The 24634-nt window shown below is 37.8% G+C and overlaps 1 protein-coding gene across 3 annotated transcripts in view; it reads right to left on the minus strand.

The window, feature by feature from the left end:
* FBXL2 (F-box and leucine rich repeat protein 2) overlaps positions 1 to 24634 on the minus strand; it is a 142188-nt gene that overhangs the window by 91427 nt on the left and 26127 nt on the right. For 2 of the 3 annotated variants that reach the window (XM_034991553.1, XM_034991565.1), the window contains exon 1: positions 17762 to 18472. In XM_034991553.1, the coding sequence (XP_034847444.1) occupies positions 17762 to 17799 (38 nt within the window). In that variant the 5' untranslated portion in view covers positions 17800 to 18472. Of the gene's footprint in view, positions 1 to 17761; positions 18473 to 24634 lie in introns of those variants that run through there. The other variant, XM_034991547.1, reaches the window with a different exon arrangement.

Consider the following 24634-nt stretch of genomic DNA (forward strand, 5'->3'; position numbering starts at 1 on the left):
CTTTGACATCGGCCACAGCACCTTCTTTCAAGATACATCTCCAAAAGCTAGTGAAACAAAAGCAAAAATGAACTTTTGGGACTTCATCAAGATAAAAAGCTTCTGCACAGCAAAGGAAACAGTCAACAAAACAAAGAGGCAACCCACAGAATGGGAGAAGATATTTGCAGATGACACTACAGATAAAGGGCTGGTATCCAAGATCTATAAAGAACTCCTCAAAGTCAACACCCATAAAACTAACATTCAGGGACACCTGGGTGGCTCAGTCGGCTAAGCGTCTGCCTTCAGCTCAGGTCATGATCCCAGGGTCCTGGGATTGAGTCCCACATTGGGCTCCCCACTCAGCGGGAAGCCTGCTTCTCCCTCTGCCCCTGTCGCTCTCCCTGCTTGTGCTATCTGTCTCTTTCTCTCTGACAAATAAATAAAATCTTTAAAAAAAAACAAAAACAAAAACAACTAACATTCAAGTCAAAAAATAGGCAGAAGACATGAACAGACACTTCTCTGAAGAAGATATACAAATGGCTAACAGACACATGAAAAAATGTTCATCATCATTAGCCATCAGGGAAATTCAAATCAAAACCACATTGAGATACCACCTTATACCAGTTAGAATGGCAAAAATGGACAGGGCAAGAAACAACAAATGTTGGAGAGGTTGTGGAGAAAGGGGAACCCTCTTACACTGTTGATGGGAATGCAAGTTGGTACAGCCACTTTGGAAAACAGTGTGGAGGTGCTTCAAAAATTTAAAAATAGAGCTACCCTATGACCCAGCAATTGCACCTCTGGGTATTTACCCCAAAGACACAGATGTAGTGAAAAGAAGGGCCCAATGCACCCCAATGTTCATAGCAGCAATGTCCGCAATAGCCAAACTGTGGAAAGAGCCGAGATGCCCTTCAACAGATGAATGGATAAAGAAGATGTGGTCCATATATACAATGGAATATTACTCAGCCATCAGAAAGGATGAATACCCAATTTTTACATCAACATGGATGGGACTGGAGGAGTTTATGCTAAGTGAAATAAGTCAATTAGAGAAAGTCAATTATCATACGGTTTCACTTATTTGTGGAACATAAGGAATAGCATGGAGGACACTAGGAGAAGGAAGGGAAAAATGGGGGGCAGGGAATTGGAGGGAGAGATGAACCATGAGAGACTATGGACTCTGAGAAACAAACAGGGTTTTGGAGGGAAGCGGGGAGAGGGGATTGGTTAGCCCGGTGATGGGTATTGAGGAGGGCATGTATTGCACGGAGCACTGGGTGTTATATGAAAACAATGGATCGTGGATCACCACATCAAAAAGTAATGATGTATTGTATGGTGATTAACATAACATAATAAAATTTAAAGAAAAAGAAAGAAGGAAATCCTGCCACTTGCAACAACATGGATGGACCCTGAGGGCATTATGCTGAGGTAAGTCAGACACAGAAAGACAAATATCATATGACATTGCTTATTGAACTCATAAAAACAAAGAATAAAATAATTACGAGGTGCTAAGAGGCTGGGGAATGGAAGAGATGTTGTTTAAGGGTACAAATTTGTAACTAGTACATAAACAAGTCCTGGAGATCTATAGTGATTATAGACAACAATATTGTAGTATAAAACCAAACCTGCTAAAAGACCAGATCTTAATTATTCCCACCACAAAAAAGAACTGATAATTACATGATGTGACAGAGGTGCTAACTAAAGCTATAATGACAATCATACTGCAATATACAAACTACCAAATCAAACATGCTGTATATCTTAAATGTATACAATGTTATATGTCCAATATATTTCAATAAGAAAATTTGTTACAACCTTTGGAAAGCAATGGTTTTGTCAAGAGCTATAAAACGTTCTCTTTCTTTGATCAGTAATTCCACTTCAGGAAGTTGTCATGAAATAATTCATCAAAAGAAGAAAAATTTAAAGTGGTTATTTGAGCCATATCTACAATTATAAAAAGCAACAAAAAAGGTTAAGTAAATCATTCCTTACACACTCTATGGAATATTAAGCAGCCACTGAAATGGTAATTACAAAGATTATGTGCCGATAGGGGAGGGTAATCATAAAATGTTAGGTAAGGGAAAGCTCAGAGGAAAATGATTACGTTCCATTCCAACTAAGTGCAAATAAATACACACATGGGCCAAGAGTATAAGGAAACTAAACTGCAAGATTCACCAAATGGAGTATAATTTTTTCAAATGCTGTTTCTTCTCACACACACATATACTCATATGCCCACAAAATACACATACACACACAGGCACATGTTCACATATACATTCATATACACACACAAACATGCCCACCCAATACATATATACACATATATATAAGTACACATTTACACACACACATATGATAATGTGCACAATTGTGGGCTGAACTGGGTACTCCCAAAATTCAAATATTAAAGTCTTAAACCAAAGTACTTCAGAGTGTGACTTCATATGTGTCAAGATACGAGACAAGATATTTAAAGACATAACTAAAGAAAAATGAGGTCATTAGAGTGGGCTCTAATCCAATATTGACTTATCCTCTCATAATAAGAGATTAAAACACAGACAGCTACAGAGGGAAGACCATGTGAGGACATAGGGAAAAGATGGCCATCTACCAAGCCAAAGAGCGAAGTCTTTGAAGAAACCAACCATGCTGACATCTTGGTCTTGCACTTCTAGCCTCCAGAACTGTGAGAAAATAAGTTTCTGTTTTTAAGCCAAAATAATAACAACAACTATAATAATAAAACCAAAATAATAAAACAACAACAATAATAATAACAACTATAATAATAAAGCCAAAAGCTGGTTCTTTAAAAGTACTAACAAAATAGTTAAAACTTTTAGTAAAATTGATAAAAAATGGGGAGAGCACTTAAACATAAATTAATGATAGTTCAAACGAAAATAAATACATGACAGCAGATACTGTAGAGTTAAAAAATAAACATAGAACTATCAAAACTGGCTAAAATAAAAAACACAAGAAACAACAAGTGTTGGCGAGGATGTGGAGAAAAAGGAACCCCCACGCTCTATTGCTGGGAATGCAAATTGGTGTAGCCACTGTGGAAAACAGTATGGCAGTCCCTTAGAAAATTAAAAATAGAATTGCTATATGATCCAGTAATTCCACTACTGGGTATTTACTGAAAGAAAACAAAAACAATAACTTGAAAAGGTATACGCACTCCTATGTTTACTGCAGCATTATTTACAATAGCCAAGATATGTAAGCAACCTAAGTGTCCCCTGATAGATGAGTGGATAAAGAAGACACGGTATATATATATACAATGAAATATTATTCAGCCATAAAAAAGAATGAAATATTGCCATTTATAACAATATGGATGGACTGAGAGGATATAATACTAAGTGAAATAAGTCAGAGAAAGACAAATACTATATGATTTCATTCATATGTGGAATGGACAAAGAAAAAAAGAGACAAACAAAAAAACAGACTCATAAATACAGAGAACATATTGGTGGTTGCCAGAGAGGAGGGGGGTGGGGTGATGAGTAAAATAAATGGAATGAAGAATATACTTATCTTGATGAACACTGAGAAATTTATAGAATTGTTGAATTATACTGTACCCCTGAAACTAATATAACACTGTATGTTAACATTTGAATAATAAATAAATAAGACACAGTGGGACAGAATATCCTTTCAAAAAAAAAAACCTATCAACAAAATTTTAAACTCAGACAAAATGGACAAATTCCTAGAAAAAGGAAACTACCAAAGTGACTCAAGAAAAAATAGAAAGCTTAAAAAATCCTACTCATATCAAATTAGTTAAAACTTTTCCCACAGAGAGGGCACCTGGGTGGCTCAGTTGGTTAAGTAACTGCCTTCGGCTCAGGTCATGATCCTGGAGTCCCGGGATCGAGTCCCGCATCAGGCTCCCTGCTCGGCAGGGAGTCTGCTTCTCCCTCCGACCCTCCTCCCTCTCATGCTCTCTGTCTCTCATTCTCTCTGTCTCAAATAAATAAAATCTTTAAAAAAAAAAAATTTTCCCACAGAGAAAATTCTAGGCTCAGACAATTTTAGAATTTTAGTTCTATCAGACTTTCAAATAACAGTTAAACCAAAACACACGGACTATTTCAGAGAGCAGGAAAAGACTGAATACTCCATAACTCAATTCTATAGGCTTGTATTAATTCCAAAATCAGATAAAAACAATGAGAAATAAATTTAAAGACCCTAGTCACCCCAAAATACAGATGTCTTCTGTGTGTATTGGCACATAGAAAATTAACTAATGGAACAGAATAAAGACTAACTATATAACTATTAGAGAATAGAATATATGATAGAGGTAATAATGGCATTCTTTTGAGGAAAGGAAGGACCATTTAACAAATGAACCTGAAAAAACTGATAATCCACATGGAAAAGAAAATAAAAATGGATTCTATCTTGTAAATAAAGACCAACACCAGAGTGACTAGAAACTGAAATATCAAATTTTAAACTTTCAGAAGAAAATATATGTGAATATATCTGTCCTCAAGGTAAGGAAGATGTTCCTTAACAAAACACAAAACACACTAACCATAAAAGATTAATATATTTGACTTTATATAAGGTGTTTGGTTCATCAAAATATGCCTTAAAGAATGGGAAAAAAAACAAGTTACAAGCTGGGAGAAAGAACTTGTCAGAAAATATTAACCTCAGTACAAAGATTGTGCTGAGAATATAAGGAACTCAATAGAATTCAAATTATATTACAAAGCTACAGTAATCAGAACAGTATGGACTCAGCATAAAAACAAACACATGATCAATGGAACAGACTAGAGAGCCTAGATATAAACCTGTGAATATATGGTCAATTAATTTACAACAAAGAAGCCAAGAATATATAATGGAGAAAGAACAGTCTCTTCAATAAGTAGTGCTGGGAAAACCAGATAGCCACACACAAAGAATGAAATTGGACCACTATCTTACACCATAAACAAAAACTAACTGAAAATGGATTAACAACTTGAATGTAAGACTTGAAACCATAAAACTCCTAGAAGAAAACGTAGGCAGGAAGCTCCCTGACACTGGTCTTGGTGATGATTTTTTGGATTTGACACCAACAGCAAAAATAAGCAAAAAAAGGCAACAAAAGCAAAAATAAATGAGTAGGACTACATCAAAATAAAAAGCTTCTGCATAGCAAAGGATACCATTAACACAATGACAAGGCAACCTACCAAATGGTAGAAGATATTTGCAAATTATATATCTGAAAAAAATTTAATATCCAAAATACATAAAGCACTTATGCAACTCAATAGCAAAAAACCCCAAACAATCCAATGAAAAAATGGGAAGAGGCTCTAAATAGACATTTTCCCCAAGAAGACATACAGATGGCCAACATGTACATGAGAAGGTGCTCACATCGATAATCATCATGGAAATGCAACTAAAAAGCATAATGAGGGGCGCTTCGGTGGCTCAGTCGTTAAGCGGCTGCCTTCAGCTGAGGTCATGATCCCCGGGTCCTGGGATCAAGCCCCGCATCAGGCTCCCTGCTCCGCGGGAAGCCTGCTTCTCCCTCTCCCATTCCCCCTGCTTGTGTTCCTTCTCTCACTGTCTCTCTCTGTCAAATAAATAAATGGAATCTTAAAAAAAAAAAAAAAAAAAGCATAATGAAGTATCACCTCACACCTATCAGAATGGTTAGTATCAAAAAGACAAGAAATGAGTGAGGGGGTGGAAAACCATTTACCATGCTAATGGCCATCAAAAGAAGCTGGGGTGGCAATCCTTATATCAGACAAATTAGATTTTAAACCAAAGACTATAATAAGAGATGAGGAAGGACACTATATCCTACTTAAAGGGTCTATCCAACAAGATCTAACAATTGTAAATAACTATGCCCCTAACATGGCAGCAGCCAATTATATAAGCCAATTAATAACAAAATCAAAGAAACACATCCACAACAATACAATAATAGTAGGGGACTTTAACACCCCCCTCACTGAAATGGACAGATCATCTAAGGAAAAGACCAAACAAGGAAATAAAGACTTAAAATGACCACTGGACCAAATGGACTTCACAGATATATTCAGAAGATTTCATCCCAAAGCAACAGAATACACATTCTTCTCTAGTGCCCATGAAACATTCTCCAGAACAGATCATGTCCTACATCACAAATCAGGTCTCAACCAGTACCAAAAGACTGGGATCATTCCCTGCCTATTTTCAGACCACAATGCTTTGAAACTAGAACTCAATCACAAGAGGAAAGTCGGAAAGAACTCAAATACATGGAGGCTAAAGAGCATCCTACTGAAGAATGAATGGGTCAACCAGGAAATTAAAGAAGAATTAAAAAAATTCATGGAAGCCAATGAAAATGAAAACACAACTATTCAAAATCTTTGGGATGCAGCAAAGGCAGTCCTAAGAGGAAAGTATATAGCAATACAAGCCCTTCTCAAGAAACAAGAAAGGTCTCAAGTACACAACCTAACCCTACACCTAAAGGAGCTGGAGAAAGAACAGCAAATAAAGCCTAAACCCAGCAGGAGAAGAGAAATAATAAAGATCAGAGCAGAAATCAATGAAACAGAAACTAAAAGAACAGTAGAACAGATCAACGAAACTAGGAACTGATTCTCTGAAAGAATTAACAACATTGATAAACCCCTGGCCAGACTTATCAAAAAGAAAAGAGAAAGGACCCAAATCAACAAAATCATGAATGAAAGAGGAGAGATCACAGCCAACACCAAAGAAATACAAACAATTCTAAGAACATATTATGAGCAACTACATGCCAGCAAATCAGATAATCTGGAAGAAATGGATGCATTCCTGGAGATGTATACACTACCAAAACTGAACCAGTAAGGAATAGAAAACCTGAACAGACCCATAACTACTAAGGAAATTGAAGCAGTCATCAGAAATCTCCCAAAAAACAAGAGCCCAGGGCCAGATGGGTTCCCAGGGGAATTCTATCCAACATTTAAAGAAGAATTAATACCTATTCTTCTGAAACTGTCCCAAAAAATAGAAATGGAAGGAAAACTTCCAAACTCATCTTATGAGACCAGCATTACCTTGATCCCAAAATCAGACAAAGACCCCATTAAAAAGGAGAATTACAGACCAATATCCCTGATTAACGTAGATGCAAAAATTCTCAACAAAATACTAACCAATAGGATCCAACAGTACAGTAAAAGGATTATTCACCACGACCAAGTGGGATTTATTCTTGGGCTGCAAGATTGGTCCAACATCCGTAAATCAATCTATGTGATACAGTGCATTAATAAAAGAAAGAACAAGAACCATATGATCCTCTCAATAGATGCAGAAAAAGCATTTGACAAAGTACAGCATCCTTTCTTGATCAAAACTCTTCAGAGTGTAGGGATAGAGCCATCTATGAAATATCATATGAAAAACCCACAGCGAATATCATTCTAAATGGGAAAAAATTAAGAGCTTTCCCCTTAGGTCAGTAATACAGCAGGGATGCCCACTATCACCACTGCTGTTCAACATAGTACTAGAAGTCCTAGCCACAGCAATCAGACAACAAAAAGAAATAAAAGGCATCCAAATTGGCAAAGAAGAAGTCAAACTCTCATTCTTTGCAGATGATATAATACTTTATGTGGAAAACCCAAAAGACTCCACCCCAAAACTGCTAGAACAGGAATTCAGTCAAGTGGCAGGATATAAAAATCAATGCACAGAAATCAGTGGCATTCCTATACACCAACAACAAGACAGAAGAAAGAGAAATTAAGGAGTCGATCCCATTTACAATTGCACCCAAAACCATAAGATACCTAGGAATAAATTTAACCAAAGAGGCAAAGAATCTGTACTCAGAAAACTAGGAGGAAGACACAAAGACACATAGGAAGGAAAGACACAAAGAAATGGAAAATGTTCCACGCTCATGGATTGGAAGAACAAATATTGTGAAAATGTCAATGCTACCTAGAGCAATCTACACATTCAATGCAATCCCTATCAAAATACCATCCACTTTTTTCAAAGAAATAGAACAAATAATCCTAAAATTTGTATGGAACCAGAAAAGACCCCGAATAGCCAGAGGAATGTTGAAAAAGAAAAGCAAAGCTGGTGGCATCACAATTCCAGACTTCAAGCTCTATTACAAAGCTGTCATCAAGACAGTATGGTACTGGCACAAAAACAGACACCTAGATCAATGGAACAGAATAGAGAGCCCAGAAATGGATCCTCAACTCTATGGTCAACTAATCTTCGACAAAGCAGGAAAGAATGTCCAGTGGAAAAAAGACAGTCTTTTCAAGAAATGGTGTTGGGAAAATTGGACAGCCACATGCAGAAGAATGAAACTGGACCATTTCCTTACACCACACACAAAAATAGACTCCAAATGGATGAAAGACCTAAATGTGAGACAGGAGTCCATCAAAATCCTAGAGGAGAACACAGGCAGCAACCTCTTCCACCTCAGCCGCAGCAACTTCTTCCTAGACACATCACCAAAGGCAAGGGAAACAAGGGCAAAAATGAACTAGTGGGACTTCATCAAGATAAAAAGCTTTTGCACAGCAAAGGAAACAGTCAACAAAACCAAAAGACAACTGACAGAATGGGAGAAGATATTTGCAAATTACATATCAGATAAAGGGCTAGCATCTAAAATCTATAAAGAACGTATCAAACTCAATACCCAAAGAACAAACAATCCAATCAAGAAATGGGCAGAAGACATGAACAGACATTTTTCCAAAGAAGATATCCAAATGGCTAACAGACACATGAAAAAGTGCTCAACATCACTCAGCATCAGGGAAATCCAAATCAAAACCTCAATGACATACCATCTCACACCAGTCAGAATGGCCAAAATTAACAAGTCAGGAAACAACAGATGTTGGCGAGGATGTGGAGAAAGGGGAACCCTCCCACACTGTTGGTGGGAATGCAAGCTGGTGCAGCCACTCTGGAAAACAGTATGGAGGTTCCTCAAAAAGTTGAAAATAGAGCTACCCTATGACCCAGCAATTGCACTACTGGGTATTTACCCCAAAGATACAAATGTAGTGATCCAGAGGGGTACGTGCACCCCAATGTTTATAGCAGCAATGTCCACACTAGCCAAACTATGGAAAGAGCCAAGATGTCCATCAACAGATGAATGGATAAAGAAGATGTAACACACACACACACACACACACACGCACACACACAGTGGAAAATTCTGCAGCCATCAAAAAAACCGAAATCTTGCCATTTGCAATGACGTGGATGGAACTAGAGTATACTATGCTAAGTGAAGTAAGTCAATCCGAGAAAGACAAGTATCATATGATCTCACTATGAGGAATTCTTAATCTCAGGAAACAAACTGGGGGTTGGAGTGGTGGGGGGTGGGAGGGATGTGGTGACTGGGTGATGGACATTGGGGAGGGTATGTGCTATGGTGAGTGCTGTGAATTGTGTAAGACTGATGAATCACAGACCTGTACCTCTGAAACAAATAATACATTATATGCTAAAGAAAGAAGGTAGGAGGAAGGAAAAAATGAAGGGGGTCAGATATCAGAGGGGGAGACGAACCATGAGAGACTATGGACTCTGAGAAACAAACTGAGGGTTTTAGAGGGGAGGGGGTGGGGGGATGGGTTAGCCTGGTGATGGGTATTAAGGAGGGCACGTATTGAATGGAGCCCTGGGTGTTATACGCAAACAATGAATCATGGAACACTACATCAAAAACTAATGATGTAATGTATGGTGACTAACATAACATAATAAAATTAAATTAAAAAAGAGACAAAAAATGGTTAACTGTTGGTGAGGATGTGGAGAAAAAGGAACCCTTATACATTGTTTGTGGGAATGTAAATTGGTGCAGCCACTGTGGAAAACAGTATGAAGGCTACTCAAAAAATTAAAAATGGAGCTACCATATGATCCAACAATTCCAGTTCTGGGTATTTATCTGAAGAAAATGAAAATGACTTGAAAAGATATATGCACCCGCATGTTTACTGCAGCATTACTTACAATAGCCAAGATATGGAAGCAAACCTAAGTTGCTTATAAATGAATGGATAAAGAAAATGCGGAGTATATATATATAAAATGCAGTATTATTTAGCAATAAAAAAAGGAAAATCTTGCCATTTGCAACAACATGTATGGACTTAGAGGACATTATGGTAAATTAAATAAGTCACACAGAGAAAGATGAATACTGTACGATCTCACTCATATGTGAAATCCAAAACAAAAACTGAGCTCATAGATACAGAGAACAGATTTGTGGTTGCCAGGGGTGGGGGGCAAAGGGATAGGCAAAATGAGTGAGTGAGGTCAAAAGGTACAAACTCCAGTTAAGTCATGGGGATGTAACGTACAGCACGGTGACTACAGCTAATAATACTGCACTGAATATTTGAAAGTTGCTAAGCAAGTAGATCTTAAAAGTTCTTATCACAAGAAAAAAATTTCCGTAACTATATATGGTGATGGATGTTAACTAGACCTGTTGTGATGTTCGTTTTGCAATATACACAAATACTGAATCATTATACCGTACACCTGAAACTAACGTAATGTTACGTATCAAATACATATATAAATTATTTTAAAAGCTAGGTTTACTGTGTTATGGTACATAAAATCCAGGTCAAACACCAGAAGTTAAAAAATGCTTAAAGGAAATCTATAAGCACACTCAAGAGGGAGAGAACATAGCCTCAAACTCAGGGAAAGCCTTAGGCTGAACTAAGTGCATGAGGGGTAAAGCAAAAGACAGACATTTTCAAGAAGCAGAACGAGCCCTGAAGAGAACAAATTAGAGGATGATAGTTTCAGGGACTGGCGCTAATTCAGAACCACCAGAATTTACAAGGAAACTGGAAAAGAATGAGAGATGGAACAGAGTAAGAGTTAATAAATACACATTTCTGGGAGAATAATTTAGGTCTTAACAATTTAAATGGACTTGATGCTAAAAGTAATAGGAAAGGTTTGAGGCAGGAGAGAGGCAGAATTAGTAATACAAAGATAAGATAAAGAAATAACAAAATAGAAAAGTGTAATAATTACAGTGAATAAAATATGAGTTTTGATCATTAAAACCCCAAACTGCCCTCTTGTAAAGACTATTAAATTCAGGCACTATTTGGCAAATTGGATGGAGAAAAAATACAAACACAGAAGATACAGTATATTAAGAACAAGAGGGAAAAAAACCCAATGGCAAATCAGTAAGAAACAACCTAATAAGGCAAAACATATATTTCAAACAAAAGGAAATACCTGTAATGATAAATAGATGCTCAACACTACCAAAATTCAGGGAAATTCAAATAAAGAATACAATGAAATGCTATTCTACTCTTAAGACATGTAGCAACACTAAATGTTAGAGTGACTCAACAGAGGCTCTTATTCATTGTATGAAGGTAAACTGATAAGACCACTTTGGAAAAACAATATTACTAAAATAAAGTTGATTATTTGTATAGCTTATGACCCCCAGCAATCTCACTCCTAGAGAAACTTCTGTATATTTGTACCAAGAGACATCTATGAGGATATTCACAGCAGCACTGCTTTTATTAACAAAACACTGGAAATCCAAGTATTTATCAAAGAACAATCAATAAGGGGTGCCTGGATGGTTCAGTTGGTTAAGCATCTGCCTTCGGCTCAGGTCATGATCCTGGGATTGAGCCCCATATCAGGCTCCCTGCTCTGTGGGGAGCCTGCTTCTCCCTCTCTCCCTGTCCCTCTCCCCAACTTGTGCTCTCTCACATGCTCTCTCTTAAATAAAAATCTTAAAAAAAAAAAAAAATCAATAAGTGAATCTTGACACATTCACACAATAGAATATTATACAGCAGTAAAATGAGTAATAGCCAAGCGAAGCAACATGGGTCACCTTAGTACCATAATTTTGAGTGAAAACTGTGTCTCAGAAGATATACCTTTTTTTTTTACAAAGTTGATAAACAAGCAAAAGTAAACACTGTAACCATTTAGTCAAATATACTTAAGATAAAAAAAAACTTTTAAAGAAAGGAATCATAAATACAAAGTTCTTGAAAAAGTAGGGAGGGGGAAAAGGCAATGCATGGATCAGTGATGAAATGTAGGATTAACCAAGAGTTGTGAGTAATCCAATTCTGTAATTCAATTTAAGTAAAAAAAAAAAAAAAAAAAGCTGTAGTAATCATCCATACACCCTGGTATATACATCCCTGTATATGTGTCTTGCAAATATATCTATTAGTAAATTCTAAGGAATGGAATTTGTGAATATGTACATTTAGCATTTTGAAGATTTTCCCACAGTGGCCCCACAGCATGACCCTAGCAGTTTATATTCCCACCTCTAAAGTATCTTAGAGTGTCTGCCTTCTATCTCCTTACCAAAACCTAGTATTATCAACCTTTTGGGTTTTGCCAGTCAGGTAGGTAATATCTCACTATTTTGATTTCTATTTAAATATGGGCCTGATTGAGTACTATACAAATTGGCCATTTGTATTTCTTCCTTTGTTCATACTTTCTTCAAGCTCTTTTAATAATAATCCACCTTATCACCTAATAATTTTTAAGAAGTTTTTATTTGTGCATTGAATGTAGTCCCTGCTTATAATGTGCATTCTAATTGGTGAAATACCCACCACTGTGCTACCACTGTGCTCTCTGTATCTGTAGTATGGTATACATACCTGGATGTATTTTACTATTCATAGGGTCAAATTTACCAGTCTTTTTCTATTGTAACTTCTGAATTCACAGTTTTTAATTTAACAGGTCTCTAACATAACTTTCCAGGGATGAAGCTCTGGAAAAGAATGTATTAGTTCTATCATTCCTATCTGTGGAGCTTTACTGGTGTTTGATGCCACCTCAATGTAGGTTAAAAAAAAAAAAATCCAAAGGCATCAACAGACTTTTAATGTATAACTATAACCCCAACCTAGACAAAGGAAAATTTGCTTCTGCCAGGATTTGGACTTAGATGCCAACCCTAAAACAGTACATAATAGTATACAGAGGTAATGAAAAGGAAGGGCCTTTAAGCTTCTGCATCTGATTTCAACACACATTAATTCAGTCATGTACTGCCTCATGCAAAGTGAAAAGCAATAAAAATGAACAAATGAAAAAATTCTTTAACAAGAAAGAAAAACCTGCTTAGTTGCTTAAACTTGAATTTGCAGTATGTACCCCCAAAAGAGCATCTTACCTGTTAGGCTGCCTTGGAATATACATAAAGCATCACAGACAGCAGGAGGTGGATGCAACAGTCCTTGAAAAAAACCCACGGAATGCTGAAACCAACCAGCAGGCAAGAACACCACTCAATGCTGCCCCAACCAGGAATGAGCCCTTCACTGCACTGCTCCCCAAGGTCCCACAATTATACATAAGCACTGGGCTATAACTTAACGACTGCAACAAAAACTACAATTATTTTCACTCATAGAATTGGTTTATGATTTTAAGAAAAGGAAAATTTGAAAAATTTTGCACTAGTCATTTTACAATTTTCCTTACCAAACTAGTGAAACTGCCAAATATATGTAATTGTGTAGCTGATTTCATTTGCTTAGAATTATTAGGCTCAGCTCTCCTGTTGAGGGTAATCAAACCTTCCCTTCATCAAGCCAACAAATACTACTAGTACTTAATTCTGTCATGTGCCCACATAAATTTTACAAGGAGAGAAAATGACCTAAATAATGATTTCAGTTTTTAAAAATGTGTCTAATAAGAGATTTCTTTCATTATTATTTATTACTAACAAGAGCTTTATCTTCTCTGAATGTTTTAAAATATTTACTGCATGTAGCACCCTCGATCTCATGTGCAGTAGTTTACATGTGTTTTCATTTCATCATCAACATCTGAAAGCAACCATAATAGAAATAAAAACTTAAGGTCAAAGAGTTAATATTAAAATTTACAGTCTGAACTTTAGGCCAATACTCAATTCACATAAGATTTCTTTTCTTAAAAGAGGAATGGTTCCTTGCAAGAAACTACAGTTTTTATAATACGAACTAATCACCAATTGTCATACCACTACCACTAACCTGCCTAATCCCTAGTAGTTGTCAGTTTAATATCATTTGGTAGTGTGCAATTTCCATTGAGACTGAATTTGTCCAGAGTGATGAAATGAAGCACTGGCTTACACTGACTTATTAACCAGGTTTTTTACTGAGATCATTAGCAGTAGCATATGCTGAGATCCATGTCAGGACAGCTTGCTTTTATCAGTTGTTTGCATTAAAACTGACTACATTGTCACATAGCATTTAATGAATAATTCAGGCATCTAAAATTGATATTAATTAACATTAAAAGCTAACATTTATTTAGCATTCATTAAATACCAGGCCCTCTAAGAGCTAGCAACAACTCCATTCAGTAAGAACTATTATTTATCTCCATTTTATAGATATAGGAAATTATGGCCCACAGAGTATTAAGTCACTTTAAGGTCACACAAACAGTAAATGGGGAGAGCTGAAATCTCAACCAACACTGGCTCCAAAAGTAATACAGAGAATAACAATGAGGACAAAATGTAAGGACAACCCGGGGCACCTGGGTGGCTCAGATGGTTAAGCGTCTGCCTTCAGCTCAGGTCATGATCCCAGGGTCCTGGGATCGAGCCCCGCATCGGGCTCCCTGCTCAGTGGGGAGCCTGCTTCTCCCTCTCCCTCTGCCTCTCTTCCTGCTCATGCTCTCTCTCTCTCTCTCTCTCTCTCTCTCTGTATCTCTGTGTCTCAAATGAATAAATAAAATCTTTAAAAAAAAAATTTTTTTTTAAATGTAAGGACAACCCAACTCACTAAGAGATATATAGATTTCAACAAATTGAAGATTCCCATTGTTATAATGTTATAAGCATTATATAACTGACTCCCCAGGAAGAGTAAAATTACAAGCTATTGAATTGTGTGAGCCTAAAGGGTAGAGAGGAAGAACTGGAGTACCCTCAATTTATGAATGAAAGCTGGGTAGAAAAAGCAAAATTGTAAAAACTTATTAAGTAACAAAGTAAAGATGGGGTGATAGAAGGAATCTGTGAACAATACTGGGTAGTCTTAAAACTAGCAATAAGATGATCAGATGAAAAACCACCTCACAGATTTTTCTGAGTTGATTCAAAGTGATGTAAAAAGATGAAAAGAAACACATAATTCTAGGTTGTGCTTGTTAATGGCTCCAAAGCGGAAGCCAAAGCTGAGACTGTGCCTGATGTGATCAGTAACGGAAGCTAGTAGAGAATTTAACAGGGTGGTAACAGATGGCAGTAAAAAACGGCAGACATGGGACGCCTGGGTGGCTCAGTCGATTAAGCCGCTGCCTTCGGCTCAGGTCATGATCCCAGGATCCTGGGATCGAGTCCCATATCAGGCTCCTTCCTCGGTGGGGAGTCTGCTCCTCCCTCTGCCTGCCGCTCCCCCTGCTTGTGCGCCCTCTGACAAGTAATAAAAAAAAATCTTAAAAAACAAAACAAAACAGCAGACACAAATGTCCTGGCTGCAAGTAAATAAGATTATCATAAAGTCAAAGAATTCACCTCTATTGATGAAGTAAGATGGAGGATGAATAGGAATTTAACAAGAATAGGAAGTCTGCACTGTCACAAAGAAGTCTACAATATGAAGTAAAATGTAAGCCTAGGACAGACTGAAAGTATGAAGACATCATTTAAATGAGCAAAATAATCAAGACTTTAGCTCCATAAGGGATGATGAAGATGGCTACTTGGGTAAATTGGCTCAACCCCTTCTTCAAAATTTTGCTCAGAAAGGAGCAAAAGGAAAGGAAAGATCTACTATTACTGAGAATGTAAAGTCTGAGAGTAAAATGGCAGAAATGATTTAAAGACCAACAAACATTAAAATACCATGGTTGGTTAGAATTAATTTTGAGACTCACGAGTCAGAGAAGACCTGTAGAGACAGTACTTTAAAATTTAAATTCCCCTCACAGACTCCAAAATAAGAGCAGAAGTGGGAATACAAATCTATGAATAGACATGTTATGAACATTTGGTCTCAAATGGCAATTCTTTTTGAAAACGGATCTCTGTATGAGCTTTGTGGCATGATTCAAAACCTGTAACTGCAGGATTCATAAGAGCTGGGTCCATCATGGATCTTTAAAAGAACTAAAACTTCTAAAACAGCAGTTCAGAAATCACACTAGCACAGAAAGTGATATAATCCCTCCCCCTTTGTCAGCATATAGAAACTATTCCAAGGCTGAGAACAGTGTCAAAGCTAACCCTACCGAAGGGGAAAATATTAAGGTAGCAGCTTTGAGTCACAGATAGCAGTAGTACTCATGGGAAGAGTGGAGATTAATCACACCCCAGTGTTGAATGACTAATAATGGAAGCGCCTGAAGCTGGTAGATTCTCCAGAGGAAGAAGGACATGTTCATATTACAGCTTGATGTCTGTGCTAGAAAGAGTTCAGACCAAGAATGAAACACTGCACAATTCCAGGGGACACCATGAACTTTGTCATCTGTTGTGGATGGCATCCCCTCCATTTGTGTAGTAACAGCCTGCCTATCCTATCCCAGCCATGCTGGTTCTAACAGCTCACTGTGCTTGATCAAGACCTCCCAGGTTTATACGAAAAACATATCATTCCCTTCTTGTTACTACTTTCTTAACTTTATAAGGGTCTAAAATGCCAAAGAATATTCTCTCTTATCCAAACAAGTATTTGTTTTATTGAAATAAAATATTATTGCTGTATTTTTCATATGATCCTGTCATGACATAATTTTCTTATTAACTGAGTAAAATGACTTTATGACAACAATATCAAACAACACCTGATGACTAATGGAACACCTTCTGAAGCCCCTCAAATGTGATCACTACCACAAAGAAGCTAAGGGAATGGAGTCATCTGGTCAATCACTTACTCTATGTCAGCATTTCCCAAAATTTTTTCCACAGAATATGGAATTAATATGGAATATTACTGAGTTCCATGGTCAGTAAGTTTGAAATGCCACGACTACCAGTCTGGGAGTATCATCATGTGTATTAGCCTATTAAGGCCCTGAGAAGTCATGCAGTAAAGAAATTGGTTTTGTTATCCCAGTGTTTCCCATACTTATTTGATCACAAAACTTGTTCTGTTTTGTGGAACATCAGTGATATGAGAAGACTTTGGGAAATGCCACTCAAAGATTACCACGTATACACGTATTAATTACTTGTAAACAATTAAAATAGAACATCCAAAACTAAAATAAGATTTCTTCGATGATTGCAGAGTACTAAAGGAAACTGCAGTGCCTTGGGATCAACAAACGTTGGTTGATAGCTTTATTTGTAAAATGACAAGCAAAACACCATTTACTGTATATTCAGTGATGCCAGAAATACAGGACAAAAACTATGTTTTACAGTACTCACTGTCACTTAGCACACAATTCTCATAAGATGTACAAAAATATATCAATATTTGGACTGAGCATTTTAAGTGCTCAGTAAGAACATATAATCATACTTATTTTAAAACTTGTTTATCAGAAAACATCTAAATGTCTGTCTGGGACTTCAGGAGTTCACAACCTTAACAATAATCTCTCCTCATGTTATTGACTACATTGAGAATTATCTACTGATACCAAAACAATGGCGCCTACTGAAGATTATTACAATACTTACCACATTACAAAAAGAATCCAGACCAATGCTATGTACATACTTAGTACATTCTGGATTAGACCAAGTAAAATTTAACAACAAGCTGAACAGCATTCTATAAAACAAAAACAAAAAGTCAGTTAGGCTAATTCTGTCTGTTTTTCTATGCTATGGACTCATAGTGAGAAAGAAGACTGTCTTGGAACTTGATGACTGAATCAAATCTGAGTTCATTAAAGTTTATCTACATTTACCTTAAGAGAAGTTCTTTGGGTAACTTTTTGTTAATAAGGCCTTCATCATTATTTGAGAAAACCTAAAAGAAAAAAAAACAAGGACACTGTTAAAATGTTCCTCAACTAGAAAAAAAAGTTACATGATCATAACAGTGCCAATTAGTGTCCTACATACACGATACTAATTTCATGAAGCCACCGTCCTTCAATATTAATGGGTATAAAAGGAGTTTGTACCCCATCACCATTTCATAAAAATACGACACAGCAATTTCTATGCCACATTGTATTAGAAGTTCTAGCCAAGGCTATTAGGCCAGAAAAATAAATAAAAGACATCCTGATTGGAAAGGAAGAAGTAAACGGCTTCTACTCACAGATGACTTGATCCTGTATATAAAAAATTCTAAGAAATCCATAAAAAAACCATTAGAAATAATGAACGAGTTTAGTGATGCAATATACAAATATGCAATATATTTATATAAAAATAAATTGTATTTCTCTTCATTAGCAATGAACAACCTGAAAATGAAATTAAAACAATTTCACTTATGGGGCACTTGGGTGGCTCAGTCAGTTGAACAACCAACTGTTGATTTCGGCTCATGTCATGAGCTTAGGGTCCTGGGTTCAAGCTCTGTGTCAGGCTCCATGTGCAGCAGGAAGTCTGCTTGGAGATTCTCTCTCTCCCTCTCCCTCTGCCCCCCCCCCCAAATCTTTTTTAAAAATCTCAATTACTACAGTATCAAAAAGAATAAAATATTTAGGAATAAATGTAAAGAAATACAAGACATATACTGAAAACCCATACAAAAAACTCTGTTGAGAGAAATTAAAGAAAACAAATTGAAACACATCTCATGTTCACGAATTCGAAGTTTTAAGAGTGTTAAGTTTAGCAACATTTCTCAAACTGGTTCACAGATTTAATGAAATCTCTATCAAAATCCCAGCTGTCCTTTTTTTTTTTTAATTGAAAAGTTGAGGGGCACCTTGGTGGCTCAGTCAGTTAAGCTTCTGCCTTCGGCTCAGGTCAGGATCCCAGGGTCCTGGGATTGAGCCCCGCATCGGGCTCCCTGCTCAGTGGGGAGCCTGCTTCTCCCTCTCCCTCTCCCTCTGCCTGCCACTCCCCCTGCTTGTGCTCTCTCTCTCTGTGTCAAATAAATAAAATCTTAAAAAAAATAAATAAATTGAAGAGTTGATCCTAAAACTCATATAGAAATGCAAGGATCCCAAGAGAGCCAAAATAATCTTGAAAAGTTGGAGGACTCACACTTCCTGATTTTGAAACTTACTACAAAGCTACAGTGATTAAAATATCATGGTATTGGCATAGGCTAGAAATATAGATCAATGGAACAGAATAATCCAGAAATAAACCCTTATATTTACAAGCAATCAATTTTGGACAAGTGCACTAAGATCATTCAATGGGGGGAAAGAACTGTATTTCAACAACTGGTGACAGGACAACTGGATGTCTACATGCAAAACAATAAAGTTGTATCCCTACCTCACCTTATATTAAAAAATTATCTCAGTATGGATCAAAGACCTAAAAAAATATGAGTTAAAACTATATCCCTTGAAAGAAAAAATAAGCATTAATCGTGGTAATCTTGGATTACATAATGGTTCTGTAATATGACACCAAAAGTACAAGCAACCAAAAAAAATAAATTGGACTTCATCAAAATTAAAAACTTTTGTGTCATAGGATACCATCAAGAAAGTGAAAAGAAAATCCATAAAATAGGAAAAAATATTTGCAAATCACATATCTGATAAGGGAATATATAAAGAACTCTTACAATGCAACAAACAGAAAAATAAGCCAGTTTAAAAATGGGCATAAGATCTGAATAGACATTTCTGCAAAGAAGATATGCAAATGGCCAATAAGCACATAAAAATAAGTTCAACATAATTTGTCATTAGGGAAGGGCAAATCAAAACCATAATGAGATACTTCACAGCCACAAGGATGGCTAAAATAAAAAAGATAATAATAATGGCAAGATTGTGGAGAAACTGGAACCCTCATACACTGGAAAGTAAAATGGTGCAACCACTTTGGGAAATAATCTAGTAGTTAAATATACAGCTACCATATAAAACTAGCAATTCCAATCATCACTACCTATAAAAACAAGTGTCCAAACAAAAACTTGTACATGAATGTTCATAGCAGTATCCAAAAAAGTAAACACAATCCAAATGTTCATCACCTGATGAATGGATAATCAAAATGTGGTATATTCATACAATAGAAGATTATTCAGCAATAAAAAGGAATGGAGACTGATATATTACAACAGGAATGGGCCTTGAAAACATGCTACATAAAAGACAACACACATAAAAGGCCACACACTGTATGATTCCATTTACATTAAACATCCAGAAAAGACAAATCCATGGAGAGAGAATTAAGGCTAGTGGTCACCTAAGACAAGAGAGTGGCTGTTGATGTAGTTTCTTTTTAGAGTTATAAAAATGTTCTTGAATAGGTTGTGATGAAGATACAACTTGGTGAATATACTGAAACACACTAGACTGTATATTTTAAATGGGTAAAATTCACAGTATATGTGTAATATCTCTATCTATTTCTAGATTTTATTTTTAAGTAATCTCTACACCAAATGTGGGGCTGAAACTCACAACCCTGAGATCAAGAATCACAGGCTCCACTGACTGAGCCAGCCAGGCACCCCTATAATCTCTCATTTTTAAAAATGGATTAAAAAACCCATATATACCAGGGGCACCTCAGTGGCTAAGTCGTTAAGCGTCTGCCTTCAGCTTGGGTCATGATCCCAGGATCCTGTGATCGAGCCCTACATCAGGCTCCCTGCTCAGTGGGAAGCCTGCTTCTCCCCCTCCCACTCCCCCTTCTTGTGTTCCCTCTCTCACTGTCTCTCTCTGTCAAATAAATAAATCTTTAATAAACAAATAAATAAATAAAAACAAATAAAAAACCCACATACACCGTAACCCATCAAAGCAAACTGCAAAAATGAAAAGAATGCTGTAAATAGTATCCTACATTCATTTTTAAAATACTTCCAATGATTAGTTTTAGTGGTGTATATGTGAGTATAGGATTGCTGACAACACTGGCTTCATCTTTGGCCCTGCATCTTGTTCTCCCCTCTGGTGCAGAGATGGTGCCACTTTAGATAACTAGTAGACAGCCTGCTCTGGCACACAGGTGGCACCACTTTAGGTAACAAGTACAGATCCTCTAGTACACAAATGGCGTCACTTTAGATTACCCTGTGACCACACCACCATAGCTCTTGCACTACAAAAGCTGTGGGTTGAGGTCCAAGCTGGGTGGAGAATGGGGGTGTAGTACCCTGGATCCTCCATCCACCTGCTGGCCCAATACCCTGTCAGCAAGTGACCCTGAATAAAACTCTGTATAGGGAGGGGGGGAAAGATGGCGGAGGAGTAGGGGACCCTATTCCAACTGGTCCCTGGAATTGAGCTGGATATCTACCAGACCACTCTGAACACCCATGAAATCAGCCTGAGATGTAAGAAGATAGATCTGGATCTCTACAAACAGAATATTGCAGGCGGTTGGTTTCGAGGTATGAAGCGGGGAGCCGTGACTCTGGGCAGATATCGGAGGATAAATGGCAGCGGGAAGAAGCCTGGCCATGGAGATCCTACATCGCCAGTGAGTGATACCCTCCCATGCTGGGGACCGGACACAGACTCGCAGACCAGTAGCGGCGGGGAAAGGACTTTAGGGCAGCCCCTCAGATGGAAACCCGGAGCAGAGGGGCTGCGCGTGCGAACTGGGGGCAGTTGGCAGTTTTAGAAGCACAAAGGGCAGAGAGCTGCCCCAACCTGGAGGCGAGGGCTGGGAGCGCTGCTGAGGGGCGCACAGCCCAGGACGCTGCAGTTTATAGCAGCACAGACAGAAATGGACATAGTGTGGCCTGGAGAGCTCACTGAAGAACAGACTGCGATCTCTCTGCTCTGAGGCAGAGAGTTGGAAATGGTCTCTTCTCCTCTGACTCTCAGAAGAGACGCAGAAAGCCACCAGGGAAAGCTGCCAGAGAACAAAAGCCCCAAAAAACCAGTTTCCACAGAGCCCATCCCCCGCCAAAGGGGGCAGGGCAACTCTGCCCAAAGAGGATTGCCTGAGTAACAGGCGGCAGGCCCCTCCCCCAGAAGACAACCTGGGAAAATAAGAGGCCAGCAACCCTAAGGTCCCTAGAAAACAGGTGCATCTTGCTTGCGTTGTGGTCAATAATTTCGACTCTATACATTCCCTCACCCACCCTCAACAGAATGACTATAGGAGGAGGAAGCCCAAAAATAGGAAAGACTCAGAGACTATGACTTCTGCCACAGATTTACAAATGGATTCAGATATAACCAAGATGTCAAATGACAGGCTAGGAACTGTGAAGACAATAGCTAGAACAGAGAAATCAATTAATAGCAACATAGAGTCTCTAAGGGCAGAAATGAAAGCTGAATTGGCAGAACTTAAAAATGCTATTAATGAGATCCAATCCAATCTGGATAATCTAACAGCTAGGGTAAGCGAGGCAGAAGAATGAATTAGTGACCTAGAAGACCAATTAATAGATAAAAAGGGAAAAGAGGAGGCCAGGGAAAAACAACTCAAAATTCCTGAAAATAGAATCAGAGAAATAAGTGACACCATGAAATGTTCCAATGTAGAACGACCAGAATCCCTGAGGAGGTGGAGAGAGAGAGAGGACTAGAAGATATATCTGAGCAAATCATAGCTGAGAACTTCCCTAATCTGGGGAATGAAACAAACATTCGTGTCCTAGAGGCAGAGAGGACCCCTCCCATGGTCAAGGAACACAGGCCAACACCCCGGCGTGTAATAGTAAAACTCGCAAATCTTAGAACCAAGGAAACCATCTTAAGGGCAGTTAGGGGGAAGAGATTCCTTATGTACAGAGGGAGGAACATCAGAATAACGTCAGACCTCTCCACAGAGACCTGGCAAGCCAGAAAGGCCTGGCAAGACATATTCAGGGTACTAAATGAGAAGAACATGCAGCCAAGAATACTTTATCCGGCAAGGCTTTCATTTAGAATGGATGGAGAGATGCAGAGCTTCCAAGACCGGCAGAAACTGAAAGAATATGTGACCACTAAGCCGACCCTGCAAGAAATATTACAGGAAGTTCTTTAAAAGGAGAAAGACCCCAAGAGTGATATAGAAAAGAAATAAACAAGAACAATCTATAAAAACAAGGTCTTCACAGGCAACATGATGACAATAAATTCATGTCTTTCAATAATCACTCTCAACCTGAATGGCCTAAATGCTCCCATAAAACGCTACAGGGTTGCAGATTGGATAAAAAGACAGGACACATCCATAAGCTGTCTACAAGACTCATTTTGAACCTAAAGATACATCCGGACTGAAAGTGAAGGGATGGAGATCCATCTTCCATGCCAATGGACCTCAAAAGAAAGCTGGGGTAGCAACTCTTATATCAGATGAATAAGATTTTAGATTTTTAAAAATTATTTATTTATTTCAGACAGAGAGAGAGAGAGAGCGCACACAAGTGAGGGGGAGGGGCAGAGAGAGAGAAGCAGACTCCTGCCTAAGCAGGGAGCCTGATGCAGGGCCCAATCCCAGGACCCCAGGGTCATGACCCAAGCTGAAGGCAGACGCCCAACCAACTGAGCCACCCAGGCGTCCCAACAAATTAGATTTTAAACTGAAGACTGTAGTTGCACAGAAGGACACTGTATCATTCTTAAAGGGTCTATCCAACAAGAAGATCTAACAATTGTAAATATCTACACCCCAACTGTTAACCAAAATAAAGAGTCATATTGATAACAATACGTTAGTTGTAGGAGACCTCAATACTCCACTCTCAGCAATGGGCAGATCATCTAAGCAGAAAATCAACAAGGAAACAAGAGCTTTGAATGATACACTGGACCAGATGGACCTCATAGATATTTACAGAACATTCCACCCTAAAACAACAGAATACTCATTCTTCTCGACGGCACATGGAACTTTCTCCAGAATGGACCACATACTGGGTCACAAATCAGGTCTCAACTGATACCAAAAGACTGAGATTATTCCCTGCATATTCTCAGACCATAATGCTTTAAAACTGGAACTCAATCACAAGAAAAAATTAGGCAGAAATTCAAACACTTGGAAGCTAAAGGCCACTCTGCTCAAGAATGTTTGGGTCAACCAGGAAATCAAAGAAGAACTTAAACAATTCATGGAAATCAATGAGAACGAAAACACATTGGTGTAAAACCTATGGGATACTGCAAAGGCGGTCCTAAGGAGGAAATACATAGCCATCCAGGCCTCACTCAAAAAAAAAAAACCAGAAAAATCCTGAATTCACCAACTAACTTTACACCTTAAAGGACTACAGATAAAGCAACAAACGATGCCTAAGCCACGCATTAGAAGAGAAATAATTAAGATTAGAACAGAGATCAATGAATTAGAAACCAGAATCACAGTAGATCAGATCAACGAAACTAGAAGCTGGTTCTTTAAAAGAATTAATAAGATCGATAAACCACTGTCCAGACTTATCCAAAAGAAAAGAGAAAGGACCCAAATTAATAAAATTATGAATGAAAGGGGAGAGATCAC

Source organism: Mirounga leonina, unplaced genomic scaffold (assembly GCF_011800145.1).
Source record: "Mirounga leonina isolate KUSES-001 unplaced genomic scaffold, KU_Mleo_1.0 Mir_115, whole genome shotgun sequence".
NCBI lineage: Eukaryota > Metazoa > Chordata > Mammalia > Carnivora > Phocidae > Mirounga > Mirounga leonina.